This window comes from Microcaecilia unicolor, chromosome 2 (assembly GCF_901765095.1).
Source record: "Microcaecilia unicolor chromosome 2, aMicUni1.1, whole genome shotgun sequence".
Lineage (NCBI taxonomy): Eukaryota > Metazoa > Chordata > Amphibia > Gymnophiona > Siphonopidae > Microcaecilia > Microcaecilia unicolor.
In genome coordinates, this window is record NC_044032.1 from 178,418,966 (window position 1) to 178,442,357 (window position 23,392).

General features: G+C 45.1%; 1 protein-coding gene across 2 annotated transcripts in view; it reads left to right on the forward strand.

The window, feature by feature from the left end:
• The window catches only part of DMXL1 (Dmx like 1), a 522,326-nt gene that overhangs the window by 490,233 nt on the left and 8,701 nt on the right, over positions 1-23,392 (forward strand). For both annotated transcript variants that reach the window (XM_030193519.1, XM_030193517.1), the window contains 3 exons: positions 5,091-5,180; positions 5,321-5,412; positions 21,258-21,310. In XM_030193519.1, coding sequence (XP_030049379.1) covers positions 5,091-5,180; positions 5,321-5,412; positions 21,258-21,310 — 235 coding nt within the window. The remainder of the gene's footprint in view (positions 1-5,090; positions 5,181-5,320; positions 5,413-21,257; positions 21,311-23,392) is intronic.

Below are 23,392 nucleotides of genomic sequence, written 5' to 3' on the forward strand. Positions count from 1 at the left end.
AGAAACCTCTCCCAAAAGTGCCAGTCAAAACACACCCCACCCCACCAATTGCACACCCAAAGATTCCACTTTGTGTCTGTAAAATGGACAGAAAAGCAACCGGTAAGTGTACGCATACCTGTGTAATTGACAGCTTTAAATGTGCTATTGGCTAAATAGTGTATGCTCGAGCTGGCACCCCTAGGAGAGGTCTCTTCTCATGTGATTTAAATTGGTCTCATCTACCTTCTGATTAATATTGTATAGAACATACATAAAATTTTGCATATTAATTACTAGACAAGCAACACTTAAACTTGAAAAGACATAAGTCTACTATAATGGCAAACATCTGAACACAGCAATGGCACATATCCGTCAAACTTTGCTTTATAACAAATGTAAATGCATGATTAAATTGTGTTAAAAACCACCTTTTCTAAAATGGCAAATTGGACAGCGGCCTAAAATTACTTGGCAGATCTGTCATAGTCCACAGCTAAGATGTTTCCTCTTACAGTTGTCCATAGAAAAAAATGTATTCAAATTCTGTTTGGACCTCAGTAATGGCAATACAAAATCCCTTCACTGCCAGATTCTTTGTTAAGTAACACTAAATCTTATGCAGATGCTTCTTAGAGCCTATGTAGCAAACCTTAACACCAATTCTGAACACACAAATACCAATAACTGTACCTTAAAAAGGCAGCAGTGAACATATACAACAGCAGTACGGGTCCCATTGGAAAAACCATACAAAGTCAGACTGATATAGATTCCCACACAAACCACATGCCAGCAGACTCTCTAACCTCGGTCACATGCTGAACACAGACCAACCCTCAACACAATAAAGGACCAAAAATTTTATATTGTTCTGTAGCCTAGCATCAGCCTGCAGAGATGCCAAGTTACCCAGTTCCAGGCTGGAGATTTTGGGTTCATCTTAACTGTTGTTGTAATTTGCCTTGGGAAGCCTGTTGTTATAAAGAAGGAATATACTGAAATTAAATTGAATTAAAATGAAACTCTCCTTTCATTGGGGCACATGGAATCTCACCTTCACCTCATCTCTTTTGTACAAATGGATTATTCTGTTTTGAGCATGTTTCAGGGACAAGTGGTTTTCGTAAGTCAAAATAATAATCATTTGTTTAAACATAACTACATGGGCTATAAGCCCCTAATGCAGTCCCTTGGTTTTCTTATATTTTGTCCTTGTGATGACTTATACTGTGCCAAAGCTGGAAATACAGTGAGACAGAATAATAGAGTTGTTCCTCCTTGGTTAATTTTAAGCAAGAAGCTAAGAAATTATTTACTCTGGTCTTACAACGAGGACATCCCATCAAGCTATGCATCATCATTTGGAAAACATAAATGTAATTTAGCTCCAACAGTTTTACTGCTGCTTTCCCTTAGCCATCATTATTCCTGGGACTCATCTTTATACAAAGGGTGGACTAACAGTTGCATGTGAAGTCAAAAACATTCATGAATATGACCTCAGGGTAGAAGCAGATGTGCCAAGTCTCCCACATTCAACAGGTCATCTCCCGCACTCCCATCAAAGCAGGAAAATCTCCCACTTAGACACCAGGTCAGGTGATCGCTTTTTTTCCACACTGCCACCACCGCTGCTGCTTCTCCCGATAAGGGCGGCAAAGCAAGCACTGGGCAGCAGCAGCTTTCAGGCATGTGCTTTTGGCTCTGCCGGTCCTCTCTCCTGTCTCTGCCCCCGGACCGGGAAGTTAACATCAGTAGAGGGAGAGGACCGCCAGAGCTGGTAGCGCATGCCTGAATTATCCTGTGGCCCCGCGCTTGGTTTTTGTGTTGTTTGTTTTTTGTCAAAGCCACTGCTGCCCATCAGAAGAAGCAGCAGTTGCCAGGAAATGGGTGGAAGGGGAGGCAGGAGATGATGAATGGAGAGAGCAGAGGGAAGGAAATGATAGAGTAGAGACGCTGGATGGAAGTGGGGTACAGAGAGAGAGATGAGTGGAAAGATAGGGAGAGAACTAGGGGGCATGGAAAAGGGCTGGAGAGAGAGAAGCTGCTTGGGAGAAAGGGGGGGGGGGACCCTGGCTTGGCAGATGGAGAGAGAAAGAGGTGAGATGCTGGTTGAAAGGAGGGAGAGAAAGTGGGAAGATGCTGTAAGGATGGGAGTAGAAAGAGGGAAGACGCTGGAAGGAAAGATAGGGAGAGAAACAGGAGAGACACTGGAAAGATGGGGAGAGAGAGGAGGGACATGATGAATGGGAAAGGGGAGAGAGAGACACACACTGGATGGAAGGAAGGGGGTAGAGAGACACTGGATGGAAGGATCGGGGGAGAGAGAGAGACTGGATGGAAGGATGGGGAGAGAAAGAGGGAGGACGGAAGGATGGGAAAAGAAAGAGGGAAGACTAATAGAAGGATGGGAAGAGAAAGAGAAGACAGAAGGTTAGGGAGAGAATGGAGAAGACACTGGAAGGATGGGTGGAGTGAGAATGGACATGCTGAACGAAAAAGGTAAAGAGATGGATGCTGGATAGCAGGAAGGGAGAGAGAGAGAGGGAGACACTGGATGGAAGGATCAGGAGAGAGAGGGTAGATGGGTGGAAGGATGGGGAGAGAAAGAGGGAAGACGGATAGAAGGGTAGGAAAAAGAGGGAAGACACTGGATGGAATGATAAGGAGAGAAAGAGAGGAAACGCTAATCCTGTGCAGAAGGAATGGATCCTCAGAAGCTTAGCCGAGATTGGGAGGCGGGGCTGGTGTTTGGGTGGTGGGGCTAGTTCTGGGCAAGACTTCTACGGTCTGTGTCCTGAAAATAGGGCTAGTCCTGGGCAAGACTTCTACGGTCTGTGTCCTGAAAATGGCAGATACAAATCAAGGTAAGGTATACACAAGAAGTAGCACATATGTATGAAGGATGCAGAGAGAAAGATGGGAGCTGCTGGATGGAAAAGGGGATAGAGTTAGTGAAAGACTGGAGAATAAGAGGAAGAGGCATGAGGAGAACATGGGTGAGGAAAATATGAAAAGCCATAGGTAGATGAAGTAAAAAGAGGGAAATTAAAGACTGGCTAGTAAGAATGAAATCTGAACAGAGAGGCAGAAAAATAAACTGAAGAAAACAAAGAAAAAGGAACGTAAAATGACAAATGGACAGGAAACCCTGGCAAGAGAGTTAAGAGAAGATGAAGGAAAGCAGAATCAAAAGACTGGGACCAACACAATTAGAAAAAGTAAATGGCCAGACAACAAAGGTACAGAAAATATTTTATTTTTTAAATGTAAGATAAAGTAATGTGATAGCTATACTAATAAAGGTTAATAAATGCAAATAAAACACAAAATGCAAAATAAGGTGATACCTTTATATTGGACTTATTTTAATACATTTTGATTAGCCTTCAGAGACCAACACTTCCTTCCTTCCTCGGGTCAGAAGAGAATACCATAACAGCAGTATACTGTCCTGGCAAATTGAAAAAGGTATTAAGCTTGTCCAATAAAAACGTATCATCTTATTTTCCATTTTCAAGTGCCTGAACTGAGCATATGCGGAAGGGCTGCCAACTGCTGCTCTGCTCAAATAGCAGGGTATGGGGCTTATACAGTAGACCTCTTCAGCTAGCGGGGCTTGAGCAGCTCCACCAGTGATTCAACCAGTGCCACAATTTTGGGATGGGTTTACGCTCAAAGTGGGGGAGCCAAAGCCTCCTCGCAGTTATGTCCCTGGGGGGAATAGATGCTGGATAGGGGTTGTAATTGAGGGAACTCCCTCTTACCTTCCCTGCTGCATTTGGTGTAAATAAAATATTCCTGGAATGGCCATGGAATTGAGGCGTGTGAAGGGGCAGAGCCATGAGGTAGACTGGGTAGAGCCAAGGCAGAGTGGGGCGGGGCGGGGCTGGGGTGTATACTAAAATTTCCCTCTCAAAAATCAGGACCCCTTGGCAGCTCTGTCGGAGTGGATAAACAAGTACCTCTGTAGTATCTGTAGGTGATGTTAGTCCTTGTGTATGTGACTAGCAAGTTAGTTGCTTCTTCCTTTACAGGCTTGGGAGAAGAGCAAAGCTTTCACCTGCTTTCTGAAGTAGATAGTTTTGGGTTGAGTGAAGACTTTTAGGGAGTGCATTCCACAGTATGTGGGCTATTCTGGAGAAAGCTTGTTTTGGGTTTCATCATGTAATATCCTTTGGAGAGGGTGTGGTTAGGGGTGTTCTTTTGGAAGAGCTTAGCAGTCTTGGAGGTGTGTAGAAGAATATCCTGTTCTTCAGGTACTCTGGCCTGTTTCCTTTAAGGGCCTTGAAGATCAGACATAGAATTTTAAATTCAGCCCTGTATTGTACTGGTAGCCAGGGAATGTTTTGCAGAAATGCATGCTGTCTGCCTCTGGAAATTTCCCAGGTAACCTGTAGGTCTAAAGTAAAAGGGCTGGTTAGCATGGGGAATCTCTTTTTGTTTATGAATTTATATTCCATTTATTCCTAAGCAGATCATTACTTAATCCCATTCCCTACCCCATTCCTCTGAAATAAGGCTTAGCGTTTTGGAGGGTCCCCCTTCTTAATGAGCAGACCCCACTGAAGTTCTAGAATCAGTAACATATTGAGCAAATACTATCAAGCACTACAGGAGATATTAATGTTAGATATTTTTCAAAAACATGGGCACTGCCTATTCTATATAAGTAAATCTAGTTTATTTAGGCTTGTCAATAAGGCGAGAAGAAATCAAGCAGGTCATAGATTATTTCTATAGAGAAAATGTAGAAATGGGGATAAGTGAAGGAGGAAAGCTGTTAAAAGTAGAAAGGAAATTAAATTCCCTTGAATATAACAAACTCTGAAACCTATTTGATTTTTAAATGTGCTTTTACTACAATATAATTTGGTTTTGTAGCTAATTTACATTGAATGTTCCATGCATTTAGTGGTCTGCAATTCACTTTAGTTCTGAAGTCAGTAGTAGGTAGCAATCCCTACATTAGGTGCTTTTAATTTTCCTGTTTCAGCTGTGGAGAACAAGTTGGTATTACTTTTGTAGTATAACCATTTAAAGCATACACTTTTTTAAATATATTTTTAAAATATTTGTGTCTGTTTATCTCTGTTTTTCTTTAGTTTGGGATTGTTGATGGTGATGGATATATATATCTGTATCAGACAAACTGGAAGTGTTCAGCGGCTGGAAACCCCTCTAAACCCTACCTGGTAAATGAATTAATTGATTTTGCATACCTTCAGTAACTTGATGTCTAGTTCAAAACCTGAACTTTTCTTGTGATTGGTGTTTTTTTTTACCTAGAAATGTTATTTAATCTCTTTACTTGTCTAGTATATTTGTTTTTCAGACATGGCAGTGTCATAACAAAACAGCCAACGATTTTGTTTTCATCAGTTCCTCCTCTTTGATTGCTACAGCTGGGCAGTCTAATGACAACAGGTATGAGAACTAGATTTAGCCTTTAGGTTAATCAGAGCTCAGCCTTATCACCAGTTCACCCTTTATGGTATTGATATTGTCGCTTGCCAAATGATTTGTATGTGTGCTTCCTTTTGGAAAATATCCATAAGATTCTCTGATAAATGACAGTTTTCCAGAACTGTTTTCTATGGATTTACAGTACATGGGTGGTATTCTAGGTTTTAGGAATCTCTTTATTTTAAACAAATAAAATGGAAATGGAATTTTTCTGTTATCTTCAATGATCACCTCTCTCTTTATAATTCCATGGTACGTATTTGAATACTGCTATCAAGTCAGCCCTGGTCTTGTATTATATAAACAAAATATACCCAGCTTCTTCAGCCTTTCTTTATAGGTCTTATCCTCTGCACCTCGTTTCAACTAAAAAGACACCATATCCTTGAATTTTCTTAATTTGTCAGTAGACAGTTTATTAGATTAATTATAAAACCAGATTTTTATTCTGAAAAATGGCTTTCAAAACTATCAAACCCTTCTTATAATTGTGAACTAGATCAGATTGAAATGGGCAGCTTCCAGCTCCTTTGTACTCAGCAGTGACTCTTAGTGCATCTAGATCTGGTCTGCTAGAAATCAAGAGAGTATCAGACCTGTAAGAGTTCAGCATGAGTGTTTTGCTGATTACAACTAAAGTGAGAAAAGCCCATTGTCATCTGTCTTCTTGCAAGCTTTCTAAACTTAGGATTTCTAGAAAGAGGCCTTTGCTTAGCTTTGCTTTTATCTTGCTGATAGAGCTTTCAAATTTCACTGATGTAGCACTTCCTCAATTGTACACACCCTGCCTTGTGGGGTCCTCCAGGATTCTATTCTTGGGCCTGAGCTGTTTGTTTATTTTTCAAACCCTCTTTGTTCTTTTTTCACAGTTGATAGCCATCTCCTTTTCATATGTTGATGGCATCCAGATACTAATAATGTTGACTCATATTCATCAGAATTTCTTGCCTCATTCTCTGCTGAACCTGACCTTATTGCTGACTGGATTGCCGACAGTGGCTTAAAGCTAAACTCAGCATAGACACAGGTGTTCACTTCGCCTGGTGTCCACCCCAGAAAGGAATAGTCACCCCTACAATTCAAATGAGTCCTCCTAATTCTCTTAAAGACTACTAAAGTGGGTAGGTAGGGGAAGTGAATGGAGCAACTTTGAATACAAAGAAAGTTTAAAAGAGGCATGCAAAATCATCGAGGATCCAGAATGAGTGTGGTGATAAGTAATCTGTATGCCCCAACAATTATAACCCTGTATTTTATCAGAAATTGCTTTGTTTATTATGTGATTTTGAAGGGAATAGATTTAGTAGTGGGAGGAGATTATGGATGTATGATACTACTATAATGTGAGCAAGTGCAAGGTGATGCTTGTAGGAAAGATCGCCCAGGAATAGGATTTAAGTGTCATTGCTGATATGTTGAAATCCTCTACTCAGTGTGCAGTAGCTACTAAGAAAGCAAATAAAATGTTAGGTGTGACTGCACCTCGAATATTGTGTGCAATTTTAAGAACATAAGCTTTGCCATACCGGGACATCAAGCCCAGTATCCTTCCTGTTTTCAATGTGGCCGATCCAGGTCACAAGTACCTGGCAAGATCCCAGAGCAGTAAAACAGATTTTATGCTGCTTATCCTAGAAATAAGCAGTGGATTTTCTCAAGTCTATCTTAATAATGGTTTATGGTCTTTTAGGAAACCATCTAAACCCTTTTTTTAAAACCCTGCTAAGCTAACTGCTTTTACCACGTTCTCTGGCAATGAATTCCAGAGTTTAATTACATATTGAGTGAAAAAATATTTTCTCCGATTTGTTTTAAATGTACTACTTAGCAGCTTTATTGTGTACCCCTTAGCCTAGTATTTTTGGAAAGAATAAACAAGCGATTCATATTTACCCTTTACACTCCAGTCAGTATTTTATAGATCTCTATCATATAAGAACGTAAGAACAGCCACATTGCTTCCAACGGTGGCCAATCCAGATCACAAGTACCTTGCAAAAACCCAAATAGTAACTATCTCTTCTCCAAGCTGAAGAACCCTAACAACTTTAGCCTTTCCTCATAAGGAAGTCATCCCATCATTTTTGTTGTCCTTCTCTGTACCTTTTCTAGTGTTGCTGTATCTTTTCTGAGATATGGTGGCCAGAATTGCACACAGTATTCGAAGCATAGTCATACCATGGAGCGATACAAAGGCATCATCATATTGTCATTGTTATTTCCATTCCAATATGCTATTTGCTTTCTTAGATGCTGCTGCATACTGAGCAGAGGGTTTCAGCATATCATCAACAATGACACACAGATTCAGACACTTTTTAGAAGGACCACCTGAACCCCTTAATAGAAAGAAACTGAACTGTGTAGCATCTCAGAAGTCTAAGTACAAGGCTAAGAAGAGAGTCGACCCTACAGAGCTGGAAGATATATTTTGAGAAAAATTGCCCATGGCTCTAGGCAGTTTACAATTAACAAGTTTTACAATAACAAGTGAATATCTCATCATAGTTTAGCAATATCACAGACACAATTAAATACAATAAAAAATAAAGGGGTCCCTTACTAAACCGTGTTACGCACTAACAAGTGCTTAATGCATGGTAAAGGCTTACCGCAAAATGCAATTAAGCATTTTGCAGTAGTTTGTCAGCGTGTGAGTAGCTATTTTTAAAAAATATTTTTTGCTGGGGCGTGTCATGGACAGAGAATGGGCAAGAAAACATTTAACAAGCTAGTGTGTTTACATTAGCACGTGCGGTTAACGTGGGACCACTTAGCGCCTTCTAAATAGGAAGTCACAGCTGCCATTTTAACAATGCAGCCAGAGGGGGCAGGAGCAACTTGGGATGCTGCTGCCCCAAAAGAGGCCACTAGACCACCAGGGCCTTTAGAAGGTCGGCCTAGGGGAGGACCTGTGAAGGGGTGGAGAGAGCGGAGTTAATAGGTAGCCAGGGGAAGGTACGGATTTTCTGTTGCTGGGGAAAGGCAGGCTTGGAGGGGGCCAATGTCTCCATTTCCGCTGAAAAGTGCGGGACCCCTCATTTCACATAAACAGTCTGGACTAAGCCAGCAGAGGAGGAGGAAGTAACCCGATGTGCAGTGGTTTACGTCTTCCTTCTGCCACGCAATCTCTGCGGGGGAGGTGGGCCAAGACGGGATGCCAGCCCTGAGCAGAATTCTGTACAATAATTACAGAATTCTGTGGGGCTGTGGAATTCTGTGCAATGCAGAATTCGCGCAGAATTCTCCCAGGAGTATTACATGTCTATAATGCCCCAAATCAGGGTACTGTGCAATATATAGTCCAATGAAAAAAAAGGAGAAAATCCTAGCCTGATGAATATGCATCAGCAAACAAAGGAAGTGAGACAACAAAGACTATAAGGATTCCAAAGGTATAATATGGAACCTTTAATAAGTACATAAGTGCTGCCATATTGGGACAGACCAAAGGTCCATCAAACCCAGTATCCTGTTTCCAACAGGGGCCAGTCCAGGTCACAAGCACCTGGCAAGATCCCAAAACAATACAATACATTTTATGCTGCTTATCCCAGAAATAAGCAGTGGATTTTCCCAAGTCCATTTTAATAATGGCTTATGGACTTTTTCTTTTAGGAAGCTATCCAAACCTTTTTTAAACCCCACTAAACCTTCACTTTGCACTTGCTCATATTAAACATCATCTGCCATTCGGATGCCCGGTCTCCGGTCTCCCAGTCTCATAAGGTCGTCTTACAATTTTTCACAATCCTCGATTTAGCAACTTTGAATAACTTTGTGTCATCAGCAGATTTAATGACCTCACTGGTTATTCCCAGTACCATGCTGGATTTTAAAGATAAATTACATATTACTAACAATAGTTTTGCAAGTTCATTTTTCAATTCTATCAGTACTTTGGGATCTGTACCATCCGTCCCTGGTGATTTCCTACTCTTCAGTTTGTCAAATTACCCCATTATATCTTCCAGGTTTACAGAGATTTGATTCAGTTTCTCCGACTTGTCAGCACTGAATACCATTTCTGGCACCGGTATCTCTCCCACATCTTCCTCGGTGAAAACTGAAGCAAAGAATTCATTTAATCTCTCCACTACAGCCTTGTCTCTTCCCTGAGTGCCCCTTTTACCCCTTGGTCATCTGGCAGTCCAACCGATTCTTGTACCGGCTTCTTGCTTTTAATATATCTAAAAAAAGGTTTTACTATTCATTTTTGCCTCCAACACAGTCTTCTTTTCTTCAAAGTCTCTCATTGCCTTCCTTATCAGCGCTTTGCATTTGACCTGTTCAGAAGAGCATACCCCACTGACCCAACATAAAATGCCTGTTCACCTGCGACACAATGCAACCAAAGACCATAACGAACATTACCTGACTCTTCTTCCCCCTTTTTCTCTCTAAGTTCCCCCAACTGTACCTACCATATATGTACCTCATTCTACTACAATATCACTTTGAATTCATTCTTTCATACCATGTATTTGTTCAGACTGTAATCGGTAACGCCGTTAATGGTTATTTCCATACCATCAAGCTGATCAATCCATAGACTGGTGGGTTGTGTCCATCTACCAGCAAGTGGAGATAGAGAGCAATCCTTTTGCCTCCCTATATGTGGTCATGTGCTGCCGGAAACTCCTCAGTATGTTCTCTATCTCAGCAGGTGGTGGTCACACACAGCAGCAGCTCTGGCTAGGCCTCCAAGCCTAATTTTTAGGTTTTGTTGAGTGCCTGGGGTTGAGGGCTCTTCTTGAGCAAGTGCAACCTGGTGGCGCCAGGTCCCTCCTTTTCTCCCCCCTCCCGCTGGCTCCGTTAAAAAAAAAAAAAAAATTTTGAACGTCCTTAAAGGCGTTTATTTCGACGTTTATTTAAACGTTTATTGCAGCTACTCACTGGGACACCAGGTCGTTACAGCTCGGAGCGGAAAGCAGGTAATTTTTACCTTTTTATAGCGGGCAGGGGGTTCCCCGATTGATCTCCACGTGGCATATGGCGTCGGAGGGCTGAGGGCGCAAAGAGTCGCTCCCCCGGATCGCTTAGGCACTTCTAGAGGGGATGCGGGGGTCTTAAAGTCTGATTCGCCCTTGTTGGGTGACAGTTTCGTGACCGATGAGTGTCCCGGTCCTTCCTCCGGCGTGGCGGTTTTTCCCGCCATAAACGCCCATCCCCCGCTCCTCGCCTCCGCCATCTTGGCCGGCCACGCGGCTCGGACGGCTTCTTCGTGGGCCGCCCTTGAGGGAGACATTAATGCCATGGACGCCCTTAATTTGGGCGACGGCACCAAAGCGGCTAAAGTTAAGCGCCGTTTTTTCCCGCGCGGCTCCTTCGCGGAGTGTCGCGCCGGACGCCATTTTGGATGCGCAGCATGTCTCTCCCCCGCTCTTGCGAGCGCCGGTTGAGGGTGCGTCTAGGGCTGTAGCCCAGGCTGCGGAAGTGCACAGTCTGGGGGGTTTCTCCCCCGAGTTTGTTTTGCTGCTGCATCAGGCCTTCCTTATGCAAAACGCTGCCCCTGCTCCCTCGTTTGGTAAAGAGGTTGAGGTCCCCGGAGGTAAACGCCCTCGGGTTGATTCCCAGGCCTTGGAGGACCTTGTCTCCTCCGATGTAGATGAGGGCAGCGTATCTGAGTTCTCCCAACGGTCCTTTGCGGATTCCTTGGAGGAGACGGATCCCCGCTCGGATGGAGCGGATGACCCCTCTGCAGCGCGGCTTTTTAGCTCAGAGGATTTGCCCAACCTGTTAGTGCAGGCCATGGGCATTTTGAAGATTTCCTCTCCGGAGGATGTCTCTCCCTCAGCCCCTGTTGGCTCTGCCATTATGCTGGGGACGAAACGCCCGCCTAGAACCTTCCACGTGCATGATGCCATGCACACCTTAATTTCGGCTCAATGGGATGTCCCGGAAGCGAGCCTCAAAGTGGCTAGGGCTATGTCCCGCCTCTATCCTTTGCCTGAAAGTGAACGTGAGGCCTATCTGTGGCCTACCGTGGATTCTTTAATCACTGCGGTGACTAAGAAAACGGCTTTGCCGGTGGAAGGTGGCACGGCCCTAAAGGACGCCCAAGACAGAAGATTGGAGGCGGCCTTAAGGTCGTCCTTTGAGGCAACTGCCTTAAGTTTGCAGGCCTCGGTTTGCGGTTCCTATGTGGCCAGGGCGTGCCTGACTGTGGTGCAGCGGGCTTCCCCCTCGGATCATTCCTTGAGGGCTGATTGGCCGGCCCTGGAATCGGGCTTAGCCTATTTGGCAGACTTGCTGTATGATGTCTTGAGAGCCTCAGCTACAGGCATGGCTCAGACAGTCTCTGCGCGGCGGTGGCTTTGGCTGAAACATTGGTCTACTGACCACGCCTCTAAATCCCGCCTGGCTAGATTGCCTTTTAAAGGCAAGCTGCTCTTTGGGTCGAGCTGGACAAAATCGTGACCGATCTCGGCACGTCTAAGGGCAAGAAGTTACCAGAGGTCAGGGCTTCGGGCTAGTATTCGTTCCGGTACCTCCAGAGGACGGTTTTCAGGAAGCCCGTCGGTACCCGCCCGGGCAGGTCGGGCTCCTCTGCCCCCTCTTCCTTCAAGAGGACTTTCTCCCCCAAGCAGCATTCCTTTCGCAGAGACCGCCGTCCCGGAGGTGCTCCCTCCGGTCCTCCCCCAGGGTCTCGTACCCAATGACGGTGGCCTTTGGTCCACGCCCCAGTGCAGATTGGAGGACGCCTGTCCTCGTTTCTGGGCGAAGTGGACCACAATAACTTCAGACGCTTGGGTGCTGGAAGTCATCAGAGACGGCTACAAGCTGAGTTCTGCCGACCCTAAGAGACGGGTTTGTACTCTCTCCCTGCAAGTCTCCGGTCAAAGCTGTGGCAGTGCAGCAGACCTTGACAACCTGATCCACCTGGGTGCGGTCGTTCCGGTGCCAGAAAATCAGATTGGCAAGGGACGTTACTTCCATTTACCTTTGTGGTACCAAAGAAAGGAGGTTCTGTCCGGCCTATCCTCGACCTCAAAGGGGTCAATCGGGCCTTGAAAGTGCGGCACTTTCGCATGGAGACTCTCCGCTCTGTTATAGCGGCAGTGAAGGCAGGAGAGTTCTTGGCTTCCTTGGACATCAAGGAAGCGTACCGGCATATTCCCATCTGGCCTCCTCATCAACGCTTCCTGCGATTTGCAGTCTGGGACGACACTTCCAGTTCAGAGCCCTCCCTTTCGGGTTGGCTACTGCTCCGCGGACCTTTTCCAAAGTAAATGGTGGTCATCGCGGCCTTCCTGCGAAAGGAAGGGGTACAAGTCCATCCTTATCTGGACGACTGGTGATCCGAGCCCCTCTTATGCAGAGTGCGGCAAAGCTGTGAACCGGGTGGTGCTCTTTGAGCTCCCTGGGGTGGATCATCAACTGGGAGAAGAGCCAGCTGCGCCCGACTCAGTCCCTGGAGTATCTGGGAGTTCGATTCGACACCCAAGTGGGCAGAGTGTTCCTGCCAGACAATCGGATTGTCAAACTTCAGGCTCAGGTGGACCAGTTCCGAGTAGCCTCTCCTCTTCGGGCTTGGGACTATGTGCAGCTGTTGGGCTCTATGACGGCCACGATGGAAGTAGTGCCCTGGGCCAGGGCTCATATGAGACCACTACAACACTCTCTCGTTGCAGCGCTGGACTCCGATGTCGGAGGATTATGCTGTGCGCCTTCCCTTGGACCCAGCAGTGCGCAAGGCGCTGAGCTGGTGGCTGCAGACAGACAAGTTGTCTGCAGGAATGCCTCTGGTGACCCCAGAGTGGATTGTCGTCACGACGGACGCCTCTTTGACGGGCTGGGGAGCCCACTGCTTGGGAAGGACAGCGCAGGGGCTCTGGTCTCCTGCAGAGGCAAAGTGGTCTATCAACCTCCTGGAACTCAGAGCCATTCGGTTGGCGCTTTTGTAGTTCATCCCGGTACTGGCGTTGAAGCCAGTACAGGTCCTGTCGGACAATGCCACTGCTGTGGCTTATGTCAACCGCCAGGGAGGTACCAAGAGCGCCCCTCTAGCCAAGGAGGCCATGAATCTATGCCAGTGGGCGGAAGCGAACCTGGAACAGCTGTCAGCGGCCCACATTGCCGGAGTCATGAATGTCAAGGCGGACTTTCTCAGTCGCCATACTTTGGAGCCCGGAGAGTGGCAGCTATCTGCTCAGGCGTTCTTGGACATCACGAAGCGCTGGGGCCAGCCGAGCCTAGATCTGATGGCGTCATCGGCCAATTGCCAAGTGCCGCGCTTTTTCAGCAGAGGACGGGACACTCGATCCCTGGGAGTAGATGCTCTTCTCCAACAGTGGCCGACACAAGAGCTTCTCTATGTGTTCCCGCCCTGGCCCATGTTGGGCAGGGTGCTAGACCGGGTGGCAAAGCATCCGGGCCGGATAATCCTGGTGGGTCCGGACTGGCCCAGACGTCCCTGGTATGCGGACTTGATCAGGCTCTCAGTCGACGATCCTCTGCGACTGCCTGTGGAGCAGGGCCTGTTACATCAGGGTCCCGTGGTGATGGAGGATCCCTCCCCCTTTGGTCTTACGGCCTGGCTATTGAGCGGCAGCGTCTGAGAAAGAAGGGCTTCTCAGACAAGGTCATCGCCACTATGCTGAGAGCGAGGAAGCGCTCTACTTCTACTGCTTACGCCAGGGTTTGGCGTACCTTTGCAGCGTGGTGTGAAGCAGGCTCACTTTCTCCCTTCACTGCTCCAATTTCTTCAGTGTTGGCGTTCCTGCAAGAAGGTCTGGAGAAAGGCCTGTCGCTCAGTTCCCTTAAAGTCCAGGTAGCGGCTCTGACTTGCTTCAGGGGCCGCCTGAAGGGTGTTTCCCTGGCTTCACAGCCAGATGTGGTGCGCTTTCTTAAGGGAGTTAATCACCTGCGCCCTCCTCTGCACTCTGTGGTGCCTGCATGGAATCTCAATCTGGTGCTAAGAGCATTGCAGAAGCCGCCTTTTGAACCCTTGTCGAGGGCATCTCTGAAAGACCTGACGTTGAAAACAGTCTTTTTGGTGGCTATCACTTCAGCCAGAAGAGTTTCCGAGCTCCAGGCGCTCTCATGTCGAGAGCCTTTTCTGCAGTTCACTGAGGCAGGAGTGACTATTCGCACAGTGCCTTCCTTCCTGCCCAAGATTGTTTCTTGCTTCCATGTGAATCAGCAGCTCTGTCTCCCTTCCTTTCGTAGGGAGGACTACCCAGAGGAATACTCTGCTCTCAGATGTCTGGATGTGAGACGAGTCATCATCAGATACTTGGAAGTGACCAATGATTTCCGGAAATCGGATCATCTGTTTGTCCTGTTTGCAGGTCCTCGTAGGGGTCTGCAGGCTGCTAAGCCTACAGTGGCAAGATGGGTCAAGGAAGCCATTGCAGCGGCTTATGTGGCCGCGGGAAGGTGCCGCCTATCCAGCTGAAGGCTCACTCCACAAGAGCTCAGGCGGGCCTCGATGGCAGAGGCCGGTTCCGTCTCCTTGGAAGAGATATGCAAGGCGGCAACTTGGGCTTCGGCCCATACATTCTCCAAGCATTACCGCTTGACTGTGGCTGCTCGGGCGGAGGCCCGGTTTGGAGCTTCAGTGTTGCGGTCAGGGATTTCTATGTCCCGCCCTGGTGAGTACTGCTTCGGTACATCCCACCAGTCTATGGATTGATCAGCTTGATGATATGGAAGGTAAAATTATGTATCATACCTGATAATTTCTTTCCATTAATCATAGTTGATCAATCTCATAGTCCCTCCCAGATATCTGTATGTTTATATCTGGTTGAATTTAGGTTCAAGTTTAGTCTTCAGTTACTTCAGGAGGACTTCGTGTTCAAGTTTTTTCACTTGGATTCTTCAAGAGTTGAGACGAGTTGTGTTACAGTGAGCTGCTGCATTCCTCTCCCCTCTGTTTTACGGGGATGGATTGAGATTTAAATTCTGCCGGCACTCCCTCCCGCTCGTGCGGCTGTAGGGCAGCTTGTACCCCTCCCGCTTCGGCGGTGTTAGGGTCAGTCAGCTCCTCTCGCGGTTGCGGTTGCAGGATAAGCCAGATCCCCCGCATCGGCGGTGTGGTGTCCCTCCCCCGCTCCGCGGGGATGAGCTGGACGGATTCCCCTCCCCCACTTGTGTGGGGATGAGCTGGGTTAATTCCCCTCCCCCGTTTCGGCGGTGGTGAGCTGGGCAGAGTGTCCCTTTGTGGGTGTAATTCTCTAAGTGCTGAGTCCTGCGGATGGAGCTTTGATATCGACATACTGAGGAGTTTCCGGCAGCACATGACCACATATAGGGAGGCAAAAGGATTGCACTCTATCTCCACCTGCTGGTAGATGGACACAACCCACCAGTCTATGGATTGATCAGCTATGATTAATGGAAAGAAAATTATCAGGTATGATACATAATTTTACCATGTAAGCCACATTGAGCCTGCAAAAGGTGGGAAAATGTGGATACAAATGTAACAAATAATAATAATAATTGATTTGCCATTCTGTATGTAGTTTCCTATTATTTTTATTTGGCTCCTTTTTCCATGTTCTGAAGGATTTTCTTTTAGCTCTAATAACGTCCTTCACCTCATTTTTTAACCATGTTGGCTGTCATTTGGTCTGCCCTGCCATTTTCGCCTAAATTTGTTCTTTTGTTACATCAGACCTTTTTATTAAAGTCTGCTCAAGCTGTCTCTCCTTCTTCCCCTCGTGTTGCTTTTGAGGAGCAGCTTCCTAAGAAACTAAAACTTTCCGTCTCACAGGATTTGGAGAATGTTCCTCCTCGGGACTCAGAGGAGGTTTTATCTGCATATTCTGACTGTCCTAGTTCTGCTGATGGCCCTGACTTGAACATTTCAGAGGCAGAGGGGGTTGATGATCCTAATGTAGCTAGGCTGTTTTTGAGAATGAAGTTGCCTCTGTTGATCACAAAATCTATGGAGACTTGAAATATTTCTTCCCCTGCTTCTCAGTCCTCTGGTCCTGCTCCATCTACTATGTCAGGTACTAAGAGACCTCTTGTGTCTTTGCATATTCATGAGGCTATGCAGGAGCTTATTGGCAGCTCAGTGATTCTAACCTTCAGGTGACTCGCGTTACATCCAAATTATATCCCCTTCTGCCGTCTGATTTAGATCAGTTTGCTCTGCCGAAGATGGATGCCCTTATTACGGGTCGATGTTCCATCTATTTTGTCATTGTAAAGAAAGAACACTCTCTTCTGGATCTCGGAGTGGTGGACAAGTCGTGGAGACTCTTTGTTCTGTCATAGCCTCGGTCCAGCCACTCGAGTTTCTCACCTCATTGGAACTCAGAGGCTTATTTTTGATATCCCAGTTTGGCCTTCTCACAGGAAATTTCTCAGGTTTGCGATCCTGGGACATCATTTTCAATTGAGGATCATGCCTTATGGCCTCACCACTGCACTTCGCACATTTTCAAAAGTTATGGTGCTGGTGGCAGCCTTTCTTCACTGGCAAGGGATCCAGGTACATTTTTACCTGGACGATTGGCTAATTCAGGTGCCGTCTTATCAAAAGAGCCTTTACAGTACACAGACAGTCCTGTCTATTCTTTCTGTGCTGGGTTGGGTGGTGAATTATAGCAAGAGTCATCTCACACCCACCCAGACCCTAGAGTTTCTGGGAGTGTGATTCATTACCCAGGCATCATCAGCTGGAGCTCAAACTGCAATGAAGCTAGAAAGTAGTAAATTTAAAAAGAATTGGAGAAAATATTTCTTCACTCAACGTGTAATTAAACTCTGAAATTCCTTGCCAGAGAATGTAGTAAAAACGGTTAGCTTAGTGGGGTTTAAAAAAAGTTTGGATGGCTTCCTAAAGGAAAAGTCCATAGACCATTATTAAAATGGACTTGGAGAAAAGCCACTGCTTATTTCTGGGGTAAGCAGCATATAATGTATTGAACAGTTTTGGGATCTTGCCAGGTACTTGTGACCTGGATTGGCCACTGTTGGAAACAGAATGCTGGGCTTGATGGACCTCCGGTCTGTCCCAGTATGGCAATACTTATGTACTTATCATTCCTACCTTAGTAATTCCCTTATCCCTTATTTGTCCTGTTTGTCCAGATTAGATTATAAGCTCTGTTGAGCAGGGATCGTCCATGTTCAAGTGTACAGCGCTGCGTACATCTGGTAGCGCTATAGAAATAAGTAAAAGTAGTAGTACTAATATATATAATAGACTCAAAACGGATATGTTTTGGCACGTGTGCCTCCATCAGAAGTCAAAATACCTGTCACATCCAATGGTGTGACATTGTTCTGTGTATGTGTAGAATGTGTTTGCACCAATTGGCGCTTGACAGCAATAGTATGGAAAAAGTAGTTAATTACCTGATAATTTTCTTTCCTTTAGTCCCAAAGGATCACCTAAATGGGTTGTGACCATCCGCCAGCATGCAGCGATAGAGAACTCTAATGAGTTGTGCCTCATAAGCTCCTGTGCTTAGGAACCAAGCAGTATTCGATAAACAAAGCAGTGAAAGACTTCCAGAGAAAAAACTCCAGCCTCTAGATAGAAAAAGAACTTTGAAATAAAGGGCAAAACTCATGCCTTAGAAATAGCAGAACCAGAATGCAAACACCCAAAATTAAATAGAAACCGGAAAAAATGAAACCGATGGTACTGTACAAGTGAATAGGGGTTAGGAGTTAAAGGCAGCATCAAAAAGGTCGGATTTTAGCCTGGATTTGAAGACGGCCAGAGATGGAGATTGAAGTACTGGCTCAGGAAGTCTATTCCAGATATATGGTGCAGCAAGTTAAAAGGAACAGAGTCTGGAGTTGGCAGTGGAGGAGAAGTGTACAGATAAGATTTACCCAATGAATGGAGTTCCCGGGGAGGAGTGTACGTCATGCGCCCTCCCTGCCCATCTTCAAGTCCTTACTCAAAACCCATCTCTTGTCCCTTGCTTTTGGCGCATAACCACCTTCCCCACTCATGATACCTACACTGACTACATAGTTTGTAACCTTTAGATTGTAAGCTCTTTTGAGCAGGGACGGTCCTTTCCCATGTTAAACTTGTACAGCGCTGCGTAACCCTGGCAGCGCTATAGAAATGCTAAGTAGTAGTAGTAGGGAGAGATAAGAGTGGAGAGATACAGAGGAGCTGCAGAGTGAATGCACTTGTAAGTCAGAATTTGAACTGTATGCAGAAACAGATAGGGAGCCAATGAAGTGACTTGAGGAGATGGCTAATATGAGCATAGCAACACTGGCAGAATATAAATCGTACAGCAGAATTTTGGACAGATTGAAGGGGAGAGAGATGGCTTAGTGGGAGACCTGTGAGAAGCAAGTTGCAATAGTGTAAGCGAGAGGTGATAAGGGTTTTGATAGTGTGCTCAGAAAGGAAAGGACGAATTTTGCTGATGATATAGAGAGAGAAACAACAGGTTTTAGCAGTCTGTTGGATATGTGCAAAGAGAGAAAGAGAGGAGTCAAAGATAATCCCAAGGTTACGAGCTGATGAGACAGGGAGGATGAGAGTGTTATTCACAGAGATAGAGAATGGGGAAGAGGAGATGTGGGTTTAAGGGGAAAGATAAGAAGCTCAGACTTGGAGGTAGATGCACTAAACGTTTTTCATCGTTAAATGAGCCCTCAGGGAAGAATTTCCTATCCTTTCCATGCACTTAAGCCTATTTTCCGACGACAGTAGCAGCTAACGAAAACGGAATGGAGATGAGCAATTAGTGTGAAAACCCCATTGAAACGACATGCACTAACCTTTTCTGATTGCCTTTACGCAGGAAAAAGGCAGGAAAACTAACGAGAGGTCTGGACCTCTCGTTAGGACAGCTCTGTGCCAGGAAAAAGTGTTAAGTGAAAAAATAAACAAACTTTGAGCCAATCCCAGCGCATTAGCAGAGCTAAAAGCGCTGTGATTGGTCCAAAGGACCTCAGAAAACACATAAAAAAATAAAAATAAAAAAAGGATCGGGAGGGGGCAAGGGCGCTCATCAGGAGCGTCCTGTACGGACGGCCTTGCCCCCCCCCCCCCCCCCCCCCCCCCCGCTGCTCCCCACTTTCCGCCGCTCCCCCCACCCCGAAAAAGCAAAATTCAAGCAGCCCCTGCCCCCCTCCCTTCCTCACTACTCTCACCTCAGCTCCGCCTCCCGACATCCTCCGTCCGTGCCCCGCCCCCTTTTGGGGTCGTCGCCGCCATTCCCCTCCTCCATCGGGCCCCCCTTCCTCTTACCGGGCCCGTGCAGTGCCTCTCTCCTCTGTCCGAAGGCGCTGCACGGGCAAGAAGAAAGCTGAATCAGCTGATGCCTGCCTTCGCGATGGCGCGTCTTTCTCCTGCTGCGCCCGCCCCTGTCTGACGTCAGTAACCTACGTAGGTTACCGACGTCAGAAAGGGGCGGGCCCAGCAGGAGAAAGACGCGCCATCGAAGCTGGGCGAAGGCAGGCATCAGCTGTCTTCTTGCCCGTGCAGCGCCTTCGGACAGAGGAGAGAGGCGCTGCACGGGCCCGGTAAGAGGGAGGGGGGCCCGATGGAGGAGGGGAATGGCGGCGACGACCCCAAAAGGGGGCGGGGCACAGGACGGAGGATGTCGGGAGGCGGAGCTGAGGTGAGAGTAGTGAGGAAGGGAGGGGGGCAGGGGCTGCTTGAATTTTGCTTTTTCGGGGTGGGGGGAGCGGCGGAAAGTGGGAGCAGCGGGGGGGGGGGGCAAGGCCGTCCGTACAGGACGCTCCTGATGAGCGCCCTTGCCCCCTCCCGATCCTTTTTTTATTTTTATTTTGATTTGGGAGCCATGTGCTTGTGATTTGACTGTGTTTTGACTGTTTGTGGCATGCGCAGAGCAGCTAACATAACGCTTGGCTGCTCTGCGCATGATTTGGGGGCCGATTAACGATGTGTATTGTGATTCTTTGATACATTGTACGTTTCAATACCGATCTCAGCATGTGTGACTTTTTTTTTTGGTGCATTTTTCGTTATTTTAAAATCGTTAGGGACTTTAACGATTTAGATTTTTTTACGTTTGGTTGCTGCATCTGCCTCTTGGTCATGTTTAGTTTCAGATGATTGTGAGACATCCAGGCAGCAGTGTCAGACAGGCAGGCTGATACTTGGTCCTATATTCCTGCTGAACTTTCTGGTGTGGAGAGGCAGATCTGGGAGTCATCGGCATAGGGTGATACTGAAAACCATGGGATGAGATCAGAGCTGACAAGAATAAAGGTTCCATATTAAACCTTTGGAATCCTCGTCATCGTTGTTGCATCACTTCCTCTGTTTACTTTGTAATATATATCATACATGTATGGGTCCTTGACCTAGTGGCTGTACAGTGGATACCTGAGGCAACAGGAAATAGTAATTTGCCCAAGGTCACAGCAAGTATTAGTTTGAGAAGCAGGATTTAAATTCTGATGCCTAGTTCATGGCTGATTGAGCTAACTCCTGGGCAGCTTATCTCTCCTTGAACCATATTTAATTGAATAATTTCAAGTAAGCTTTGTAAAATTGCAACAAAATTTTATTTTCATTATCCACTTTTCTATGGTGGTATCATCTGGCCCTTTTTATGATTCTGAGAGTTGTTTACTAACAGCACATGTAAATATTGTTAACACACATTGCATAAAATGGGCCCTGTGGTTAAAAGGGTACATTAATAGCATTAGCTGTTAATAAATGCCCCCTCTTTGATTTGTGTTAAATTCTATCAAGTTATTCCAAAGTTAAATTTGACACTGCAGGGAATATATTTTGTTCATTCAAGTGAATTGTAAGAAAGTTAATTTTAATGATTCAGAATACAAGGTTTTTCTTATTCAGTGGAACTCTTGTTTTTCTTTTATTCCCCCAGAAATATATGCCTATGGGATACTTTGGTGACACCTATTAATAGTTTAGTTCATGGTAAGTAAAATAGTCAAATGTAGAAAAATACAAATATTCATGCCTTTCATTTTATTTCTATCACATAATAGTTTTTTTCTTTTTTTCTCTTTTTACCAAACCTCAAAAGCTAGCTTTTTCCAGTATATTTTCAATGAAATGTATGTACCCTGTCAGAACTAAACAACTATGGAGTTAGTTCAGAATGGCCTGGTGCCATTTATATATGTAAAACTCTGATTTGCATGCATAAATGGCCATATATGGGTATGTAGTGATTTTAGAAAAGCTGCACAGTTTTGAATGGGGTGATTTCTGGGTATGATTTGGGTGAACCTATACAATAAGGTATATATATCCCACTGAACCCATTAAATATAATCTGTATTCTAAAAATCACATCATACACTCATACCTGCAAACACTTTCAAAATTATGGGATGTTAGAAGTTTTGAAGGGTGCTCAGTTCACGCATCAGTCACATATATGTATGACTGGCTGAGTCAAGAACCATCATGGCACTACTTATTTTCTTTTAAAGTGCGGACCTTCCAACCCTGTCTGCCCTTTTCAGTGGTGGTCTGTAATATTTCCCAAGGACATCACGACCCACACACCTTGGTCAATTAATATGATGACGTATAATCATACACAGAAAATACTATATATATATTCAACAAATACCATTAATGACTTCAACACTTCATGTGAAAACGTTTGCTTTGTTTTTTGGACAAATCACTATACTTTGCTTGATACCATTGAATATGACCCAAAAGTTATAAAAGTCATGTGGTGTCTCTGGTGCAAATAAAGCGATGCAAACAAATATTTCTCAGGAGGAGCGCATATTATGATAATACAGAACATTTTATATTATAGGTATTGGTGATGGACCTGGACACCAGTAGTGTGCTGGTAAATGTTCAACAACAGACTTTCTCTTAATAAAAAAAAAAACCTGCCGTTTTATGTATGGAACTGTATTATACATACTATTGGTACAAATATGTGCAGGCAGCTACTAGTTTACAAATAATATTAAAACATACAACATTCTTTAGTGTAAATTTTAAATGGCCAGTTGATTTTTGCCGCACTCTTGTATCTGTAGCCCACCTATGTTTGCTACTCATCCCAATCTGCTAATTCTTTTCACAATAAATGTATTGACATTAAATCTGACATATGATTTATTACCAGACTATTTCTCAACCTATATACCAGTATACCCACTACTGGGAAACTGGAACAAGCTGGACTGTTACAGATTCCTACACAGACACTACATGCGAGCAGAATCCTTCACCTCAGTTGCACATGCAGAACATGGACAGACCCTCAACTGATACAAAATAGGAGGCCACAAAAAACATGCAGACAAAAAAAATGGAGACCCCCCCCCCCCCAAGAAAGCCAGATTCTATATGCAGTTAAAATATTGGTAAAAGTAACTGAAATGCATTTTCTTCCATACTCTGCTAAATACCAAATTAAAAAAAGATATATATTTCCAAAAAAGTAAACAACCAGGAGCAGCATGTCCCCCTCTTCTCTCCATCCCCTTCTATGTGCTGCATTTCTTCCTTTTCCCTCTCATCCACTCAGCTTGTCCTCTTCTCTCTCTTGCGCAGCATGTTTATCAAAACCCAAACCCCCTCGTGCTCCCTGCTTTCTGCTCCCCAGACCTACCTTAGGGTACTACTGCACTACAATGAACACAGTTGCACAAATAGTGCACCCTAAGGTTCACCAGTGCACTTTGTTGTTTGATAGTGCATCTACTGATAAATACTGAGAGTTAATAAGCAATAATGTACATTATTAAGCAATAGTGTGTACTATTGATAGAACAAAAACAGTTATTTTTTTCTGCTGTTTTAAGTTTAAAATGGCACCAAATGGGGTGAATGTTGTTGACATTTTCCTTGTTTCAAATGCACATCCCTAAAAAAACTGTAACAAAATTCAGGAAAGCACAGACGAACCTTGTGAAAAAGTACAGAGAAAACTGGCACAGGAAATAATTTGATGAGACAGTTTTAGAATTATTATGTACTGTCATAACCGGAAAGATTTCACCTTTAAAACCTTTGGGATGT